Source organism: Panthera onca, chromosome A2, assembly GCF_046562875.1.
Source record: "Panthera onca isolate mPanOnc1 chromosome A2, mPanOnc1 haplotype 2, whole genome shotgun sequence".
Lineage (NCBI taxonomy): Eukaryota > Metazoa > Chordata > Mammalia > Carnivora > Felidae > Panthera > Panthera onca.
In genome coordinates, this window is record NC_138340.1 from 31,542,859 (window position 1) to 31,552,158 (window position 9,300).

A 9,300-nucleotide genomic window follows, 5' to 3' on the forward strand; every position below is an offset into this window, starting at 1 on the left:
TGGTTGCTGTGCCTCACCTCCCCGCTCGCGGGCCTGCCCCGATGTGAGCCCTGGGTGTGAGCAGCCCGGGGGGGCACCCTTGGAGGTAGCTCCCGAGAATGTGGCCGAGCCCGGGCTGTCAGTTCCTTGGCACAGCCTTCCTTCGTCCATCTTCTCATTGAAATTTTTCCGTCGATGCAAAAGTCAGCCTAATTGTAGAATCATCGGGCATGTATCCATGTAGGAAGCACTCCGTGCCGCTCTTGGCGGTAGGCCGTAGATGGTCCACGTAAAGCAGTGATGCTGTGTCCTCCTCTGAGCGCCTCCTGTCCCTCTCGGGTGCGGAGCACATTGCCAGCTATTGAGTTTATTGCCTCCGTAACCGTCATCCAGGTGAAATTTGAGGAGGAATCAAAGAAAGAATTCTCTTAAATTCTATTTCCCCTTCTTTGGGGAGAATACAAGAGGCCCTGAGCCACCCAGGTGGCTGTAGAAGGGAGAACCCTTTATAAGTTCCTTTGGGTAGATCTGGCATACAACTTCATGTGACACCATGCGGTTTGGGAGAGTGGATTCTTCGCTCCCACGCCACCTGATCAACATCTGTTGCCCCAGTGCTAGTGGGGGACCCCAGGCCTCCCTAGGCGGTCTTGGGCACGTTGTTATATCTGGGTTGAGGTGGCTGGTTGCCGGACGTGTGATCTGATCGGTGCTGCACTTTCTACTCACCAAGGCCTCCAGGCTGCCCTGCACAGCAAGGCGGGAGTGCCCCCATTGACCCTCCTCCAGTCCATGAATCTCCACACCCTCCCCTGTCTGCCACTGAGCCAGCTTCTCGGTTATCCAGTGAGGAGGGAGAAGGCGATGACAAAGAAGAGTCTGTTGAAAAACTGGACTGTCATTATTCAGGTCATCATCCTCAGCCAGCATCTGTAAGTTCCACATGCACCCCCGACTTGACCCTCCCCACACAGCGGAGACAGGGCACTGAGGGCGGGGGCGGGGGGGGGGTGGTTGCCAGGGATCTTGGTGTGAGTGCGTGTGTGTGTGAGACGTGGTCAGGGTGTGAGAGCAGCTCAGAACAGGGTGCCCCAGAGGCGGCACGCACTCAGTCCTGGGACACCTCTGGCTTTTGCCTTTGTCTTCCGTGGAACTCAGGGCTGGGCATCGTCACTTTCGTGCTTCGCAGCCTGTGATACACAGAGTGCAAGTTCTTCTGTGGTTGTCTTCTCTCCTGAAGGAGAGAGATCACAGACAGGCCGTGCCGCTGCCGGGATTAGCAAGCACGCATGGTGTGTCCTCTCTTGCAGTTTTGCACATTCGGGAGCCGGCAGATTGGAAGAGGCTATTACGTGTTTGACTCCAGGTGGAACCGGCTTCGCTGCGCCCTCAACCTCATGGTGGAGAAGCATCTGAACGCGCAGCTGTGGAAGTGAGTGCCTGTCCCAGCGCCTCTGGGGTGGGAAAAGGGGGCTGACCTCACCTGGGGCCGCATCCTCTTTATGTCTTAAGGGACTGGTCTAATGAAGATAAGCTTATCTGAAATGAAAACGTGGCCTTTGACTATCCCTGAGAAGGCCCCTCATCATTTATTCATTCAGTCTTTTCAGCAAATATGTATTGCTCTGGATGCTGGGGTTCCAGGCAGTGAGGGAGTTTCCACCTGTGTGGGGTTTGCATTCGGGGGAGGGGGGCACAAAAACCACCAAACAGCGAATCAGTAGGGGTTATAGCTCGTCATAAGGGAGATCATGGAAGCTCTAACAATCACTGAGACTTACTGAGACCTTACTGTGTGCCAGGCAACTTGCATCTAATTTTCACAAGGCGCTGCCTCTGGTGACCTCGATTATCCCTACTTTACAGATACTGAAACTGAGAAGTCACACAGCAAGTTGGTGGTAGGGCCAGGGTTTAGACCCAGAGGCAGTTTGGTTGCAAACAAAGAGCTAAGATGGAAAAACAACAAGCTGGAGAGATTCAGGGCAAACCTCGGTGAAGAAGTGATCCTAGAGCAGAGATGGAGAGAAGGGTGAGAAAAGGCAGCCAGGGGATGGTGGGGCAGGCAGAAAGAACCATGTGTGCAAAGGTCTTGAGTCAGAAAAGATCATACTTGTCTGAAAAAAGCAAGAAAGCGATCATGGTGCAAGATGAGACCTAAGAAGCTGGCAGGGGCCAGATGACCCTGAAATTGATTCTGAGTACAGTGGGGAGCTGCTGAGGGCCTCAGGAAGTGGAGCCATGTGTTCTGATTTACAGTGTAAGATGGTCATCTTGTGTGTCTGTATGTGGGCTGGTATTTCCTACATGGGATTTTAAGTGGAAGAAGAGTTCCATGGCCAGAAGGGTCAGCTTTTTCTCAAGTGACATAGTTTTCATTACTGCGGGACTTCTCAGAGTCTTTAGGGGGCACACTGTTCATTATACCTCTCAAAGCAGGAGATATTATTTATAATGTGGAACATCTCCCAAGCTCTTTTGACCTGGGAACATCTTTTAGGGGAGTATCTTTGGGAACTTAACGTTTGGTGGAACCTACTTTTGGAAATACTGAGTTTTGTTAAACCAAGGGGCTGTCCACTAATTCACATGTCATTCCATATTCTCCATTTGGGCATCATTTACTAGAGCCTCCCTGAACAGACTCTGCCAGTACATCCACTTGCCTTGCTGCCTTGGTTTCCTGATAAAGTCAAAGGAAGCTGGTCAGAGGCCTTGGATAGTCCGCAATCTGAAGAACCGCCTCCGTGATCATGAACAGGACTTGAGTTTATTCACTTAGAAAATCAGACACAGAGCAGTGGTGCTCTACTTTTCAATTTCACATTTCTTCCTGGGTTTTACTAGATAAGAGGCTCCTCTTTCTTCTTTATGAAGGAACATTGCCCTTGCTCAGGAAAAACGGGGCACTGGTTTGTTGGGATTCTAGGAGTCTGTCAACATCTGAAAACCCCCAAATACGTGAAATCTCAGCTTCGTATTTCTTGAGATTGCCCACCAGGACTTGGGGAGCTCATTGAGCACCCTGAAATGTGGATTTAGTGCATTCCTAAGAGTTTAGAAGTGTCCTCAGAATGACTTTTTCCCATTATCCTGAGAAGTGGTTCATGGCCAGCAGTTGGGGTGCATATGGTTTCAGTTCCTAGTGGCTTGTGGGGGGGGGGTGTCCTCTTTCTGCAGTGAACCTGGGAAGACACAAGATCATGAGGTTGCCTCCACCGTCTCTCTCTTTGTTCTGTCAGAGGCCGACGACCTTATCAATCACTTGTTCCTAGCAAAGAGGAAATCGTGCCTTTCCGCTAACATGAACTTGGGTTTTAAAAAAAGGCCAGTACAGCAGAGACAGATGTTTTGCTCAGTGATGAGCTGGCACACAGGCCTGGGGCAGACAGTAGCTTGGAGTGAGGTGCCGCGAGTGAGGCTGGCCACTGCAGGCAAGCTTCTCGGGCAGCCCCTGAGATTTGGTGGGAGGAGCTGAGCACTTCTCAACTGCAGGAGAACAGTCCTCAGGTGGCATCTTTGATGCACTCGACAGAACTCCCAAAGTGGTCCAAGTTCCATCCTGCTGGCTCAGCCAAAAGTCCTCTCTTCCAGGAGGACCCCTGGTTTGGGTGCCACCCTCCTTAGTTCCTTACTCCTCAGTTACCTATTGCAGCTAAGGATATGTGGAAGTGGGATTTGAGTATGACAGTGAAATAAGTCATCTTCAATATAGGAATCTGGACAGTGGTCAAATTGGACTAGCACTTCCTCTGGAGCATGCCCAGGACCGCAAAGGCCAGTTCCAAACTCTGTGATTTCTGTCAAGTGCTTGTCCACTTTTGACTGGGGACCATGATTCCTTGACTGGGGACCATGATTCCACATTCCTTAAGGAAGGGATGGGATCATCAGCAAAAGGTTTTTTCTTTGGTGGGGCGTGGAATAGGGGGCAATGTCGAGGTTACAGAATTTGTCAGATTGGTAATAAATTCACTTGGGTAAAAAAAAAAAGAAAAAATGAATATGAAGAGGTATACAGTTCAAGGTTTTAGTCCCCCTGGCCCCCACATTCCTGTTGCCCACCCTCCCCGCCACCACTACCCCCAGACAGAAGCATTTTTATTAATTGCTTGTATATCTTTGCAGAGTTGATTTGTATGGACGTAGATCAGTACAACTACATATTCTTTATTTGTCTCATCCTTACGCAAAAGGTAATGAATGACCTAAGAGAGCTTTTTTACCAGGGACCAATATGTTGTGCAGAGAGATCCACATGTCTCCCTGTATGGAAGCTTTTCCTTTTCCCAGGATTTAGTTCTAGCTGCCTGATATTTAGGCTTCGTTTCCCTAAGCCACCTGGTGGCCGTGCGAAGTCAGTGCGCCCAGTGAGCCCGAGCAGTGCTACACGCCTCCATTTAGAGCAGGGCTTCTCAGAGGTGCCAGTGCCCATGGATTGCCTGGGGATCTTGTTGAGATCCAGATTCTGATGAAGTAGGTCTGGGTGGGGCGCAGGGACTCATCGTTTCTCATAAGCCTTTCAGGTACTGTCCGTGGTTGTCCTCTGTGAGTAGTATGGGGATAGAGCCCAGCTTCTCGGTCTTTGCTTCTTGTTGGAATCTCCCAGAGAGACTGAGAAACTTCTTTCATCTGGACCCCACCCCACAGGGACTTGGGTGTGGTCAGTCTGGATGGACGGATCTCTAGGGCCAGAGCTACAGTCCTGATTGGGGGGGTTATAGCTGGGACAAATACAGTAAATAGTTCTTTTTATTAATAGTTACAGGCCTTAAAAAGCATCTGGAAAGCACTTTGGCAGCAGTTTAGGACAAGTCTCACTTGGAAGATGAGAAGCCGGAACCCTAGCTGGTGCAGCGACTGGTTCAGCCGTTGCTTGCCCTGTGAAGTCAGGACCAGGCCGGTCTTGGCACTTGCCTTCCATTCAGGCCATTGTCTGTGTTGCTACCTCGCTGTTGGTTCTGCCATAGGGGTTTTTGAAATTTTGGTGCTGTCACATGTTAGAATCGTAGCAAAAATGGAAAGAGGCCTCCCTGGTTTGCCATCTGAATGACTCTCTAATCCCCAGGTTGGTCCCTTGCCCGGACATTAGTAACAAAATACACTGTGCCATCATTGTGGCTGGAAACCCTGAGATGTGCTTCAGGCCTGAAGTTAGGACCTAGCAGTTGCTATGAAATTGTTCTGCCCTTCCTTTCTCCTCTTTGTTCGTGAATTCTCTCAACATTAGTGCACCTTCTGTACTGCAGGCGCTGTGGGCACAGTTTTAAATAAGGTGTGCCCTGCTCTCTAGAGAAGTTAGTGATCCACAGTTACGTGTGGAAGCTGCCTTGAGTTCCCCCAAGTCTGGGAACTGGCAGAGTGAGTCTCTGGAAAACCAAGCGAGTCCGGGTGGTCAGGACAGATTTCCTAAGAAAGTGATGGTGGGCCGAAAGTACGAGCTGAGCAGAAGTTGGGGTCAGAGTATTGTAGGCGGAAGATGGACAGGGCCTCACGTCCAGGCCTGTTGTTGCGATGTAAGAAGGGTCGCTGGGTGGAATCTAGGAGGCAGTGTGAGGCTGGGGACCGGTGGTAGGTGAGGCACACAGGGCTTTCCACGCCATTGTTCTGAGAGCCCCGGCAAGGCCTTGCAAAATTTGAAGCAGAGAAGCGGCAGGATCGGCTATGCGTTTCAGGTTGATCCTCTGACGGGTGTGTGCTGCTCAGTGCCAGAGGTGAAGGGTCACCCCTCTGCGCGTTTCCGTGAAGGGCTCTGCTGATGATTACTCACTGCCCCCTCTTTTTGCAGGAAAATCCCGCCAGTGCCCAGCACCACAACACCCGTCTCCACACGTGTTCCTCACCGGACAAACTCTGTGCCCACATCGCAGTGTGGGGTCAGCTATCTGGCAGCGGCCACTGTGTCTACGTCCCCAGTCCTGCTCTCGTCCACCTGCATCTCCCCAAACAGCAGAGCGGCACCAGCTCATGGAACCACACTGAACGCACAGCCCGCCGCTTCCGGGGCAATGGATCCTGTGTGCAGTATGCAATCCAGACAAGTGTCCTCTTCGTCCTCCTCCCCCTCCACACCCTCTGGCCTTTCCTCAGTCCCCTCCTCCCCTATGTCCAGAAAACCTCAGAAGTTGAAATCCAGCAAGTCTTTGAGGCCCAAGGAGCCTTCTGGTAACAGCACTAACTGTCACAATGCCAGTAGCAGTACCAGCGGCGGCTCAGGAAAGAAGCGCAAAAATAGCTCCCCACTGTCAGTCCACTCCTCCTCCTCCTCTTCCTCCTCCTCCTCTTCCTCCTCCTCTTCTTCTCATTCCATGGAGTCTTTTAGGAAAAACTGTATGGCACACTCTGGGCCTCCCTACCCCTCAACGGTCACATCTTCCCACGGCATCGGCCTCAACTGTGTGGTTACTAAAGCGAACTCGGTGAGTGTCCGGCACGACCAGTCAGGGAGGGGCCCCCCCGGTGGGAGCCCCGCTGAGTCCATCAAGAGGATGAGTGTGATGGTGAACAGCAGTGACTCCACGCTTTCTCTTGGCCCGTTCATTCACCAGTCCAGCGAGTTGCCCGTCAACTCCCACGGCAGTTACTCACACTCTCACACTCCTCTAGACAGACTCATAGGAAAGAAAAGAAAGTGCTCGCCCAGCTCAAGCAGCGTCAACAACGGCAGCAGCAAACCCACTAAGGTTGCCAAATTGCCAGCCATGAACAACGTGCACATGAAACACGCGGGCGCCAGCCCAGGGGCACAAGGACTGACGAACAGTTCCCTCCTTCATCAGGTAGGACATGGACTGTGAGCCCCGTGGGGACGCCCCCGTTTCCTCTCCCTTGAACTCTTGCACCAGCTCGGACGTGCGTGGCAGGGTTGGTTAGTTTGCCTGTAAACACGTGTCCAGCTTTGTGGTCTCCTTTCAAAAAGGAAGTGTTCACGGCCATGTGAAGGTAAAACAGTGTATCTACCAGAATTTCTCATGACTTGGAAGATGCTCCTGGGTAAGGAAACCACGAAGTGTGTTTTAGCAGATAGGGCTGCAGAAGCTGCCCAGCCTGCAGGACGGCAGCGTCCCCTCCGTGGCCGGTGAGCGCAGCCCTGGGGGGCACGTCCCGTGCCACTGCCTGGGGAGGAAGGCAGGCCGTGTCTTCCTGGAGAGTGCGTCTCTAGTTTGTTCCTCTGGAGAAAGCTGGCCTGCAGTCACACTGGTCTAGAAAGGGATGGTTTAAATTTTAAAGACCTTTTAATAATTTTCCCATCAAAGAATTTCTCATTCTCTGGTTGACTCTGTCCTTATGTTCCCTCACGGTTTTCCAGGGAGGCAGGAAAACAGTAAGTGTGGGTAGAGACAAAGACTAAAATCTCAAATTTAAGAGCTTAAAAAGAGACATGAACGTGGCCCATTTGTACAGCAGTGGCTCCCTGGGTGTCAGGTTCATATGGAACTGTGACTTTCTCTCGTGCGTTCTTTGTTCCCACTCTCCTACCTGTTGCTGGTTTCCCCTGACCCTCTTCCCCCTGGAGCCCCTTCCTCCAGCGTCCTTGGCTCTGAGTCCCAATCTCTCCTCTCATTTCTTCACTCATCAGCAGATCTCCTCTCCTTGCTGTCGAGCAGGAATTTCAGCAACATCACCCCGGAGCCCTGATTTGCAGTGTGGGGGCTGCTTTGATTTGTTTCGTTTTTCATCTTCAGAACTTAACTCAAATGGCAGGTTAGGACTTCTCCAGAATATACTGGGAAGCTTCTTTCTGTGATAGATTTCCCTCCAATATGTGCGTGAATTAATACCCAGCGCCAAAGGTACAGGGAACATAATTATCGGTGAATTTAAATAGCAACTGCTTAAATTTTTCTCTATGAGCCTCAAGTCTATAGGGGTTGTTGGTATGTTGCTTGGCTCTTTGAGCAAGGGGTCCCTGGACATGTGAAAATGGGCTTTTACTTCTTGGTTTGTAGTTACTCATCATAGTTTATGAGCATAAAAATTCAGCGCGAACACTGCAGGAAGTAGTATAGCCATCTTTTAAAAACCCCCTTCCGAGTGTAGTTTCCTGATTCTGTGTGAACCTGGAGGAGGGATGTCCCGTTTTGCTGTGATGCCCAGTACATTACGTTACTGAGTGCGTCTGTCTTCACATAGACATCGCTGTGGCCTCAGTACCCCACAGGTGACAGGAGGGGAAGAGACTGGTGGGCACAGCAGTGCCTGTGGAAAATGAGGAAGTAGGACTCCCATCCACACAGAGCAGAAGCTCCCAGAAACTGGTTACTGATTTCAAAGAAACTGCAGATTTGGACTTGCATGAGAAGTTTGACCACTTTTACAAGTTATGCAATACTTTTCTTTTGTTTTTTAACCTGGTATAGCCCACACATCTGCCCAAGTACGGCTCTTAGCGGTTTGCCGCCTCTGATGTCCACCATCTGTGAGGGCTCTGTCCCACTAGGACAGGCTGAGTTTGGGGTATCAAAATTTGTTTCAACTTAAGTTTGTATTTGAGAAAGATTTCCTCTGTGTAGTGGAAAACTTTTTTATTACGCTGCACAAAGCTTCGGGTGGCCCATGACTAGAGATCGGAGGATCGGTAAAACCCCAGAAACGTGTTGCATGATTTTTATGTCTGTGCTCATTTATCTGCAGAAGGGATCCTATAGCTTCCATCAGAATCTTAAAGGTACCCATGACTCCAAAATGCTTTAAAGAATACTCCTCTCAGAAAAGTAGGAACCTCAAATCTGTTTATTGTGGAGCTGATTTTAAAATGGGTAACTGAGCTGGTTGAAGCCCTCTATGCCAGGGAATGCCGGGGGACATACTGGGAAGCCTGGCAGGTGGGGCCTGGCAGCTTCCCCTGAGCCCTTAGTGTGCTCACGGCTTCTGCAGCCAAGGGCTTACGGTGGGAGAGTGGGGATCTGAGTTCCCGCTCCCCGGGCAAGGGCACTGCGTTGGGTATGAGTTTGCACACCTGTGTGTGCTAGCCCACGTGACCTTGTTCAGTTCTCAGCTGACAACCTGGAATACCTTCAAGGAAATGAAATCAGTAGATAAAACCAAAAGGCAAACATGAGAGCCTTTTCTCTCGGCTAGAAACCTGGCCTGCATCTCTTCTAGACGATTTTCTAAAACTTAGTCTTCTAGAATGATTGTGCCCAAGGGTGATGAAGGCTTTTGAAAGCTCAGGCCCAGTTCTATAGCTGACTGCCCCTGACATCTGGAGATTTTAGTGGCGCGTGGCCTTTGGAATATTCGTGTTGAGCATCGGGGCAGTGCCGCGTACAGCTGCTTACTTACCTTTTCATTGTTTCCCCACCCCCTCTTCTTTGAAAG

The 9,300-nt window shown here is 50.7% G+C and overlaps 1 protein-coding gene across 5 annotated transcripts in view; it reads left to right on the plus strand.

Moving 5' to 3' along the window:
- ATXN7 (ataxin 7) overlaps positions 1–9,300 on the plus strand; it is a 104,183-nt gene that overhangs the window by 81,046 nt on the left and 13,837 nt on the right. For all 5 annotated transcript variants that reach the window (XR_014137261.1, XR_014137262.1, XR_014137263.1 and 2 more), the window contains 3 exons: positions 713–911; positions 1,290–1,411; positions 5,768–6,758. Coding sequence is in view for 1 of the 5 variants with exons in the window: in XM_060631494.3 (XP_060487477.3) it covers positions 713–911; positions 1,290–1,411; positions 5,768–6,758 (1,312 nt within the window). In the remaining 4 variants the exon portion in view is untranslated. The remainder of the gene's footprint in view (positions 1–712; positions 912–1,289; positions 1,412–5,767; positions 6,759–9,300) is intronic.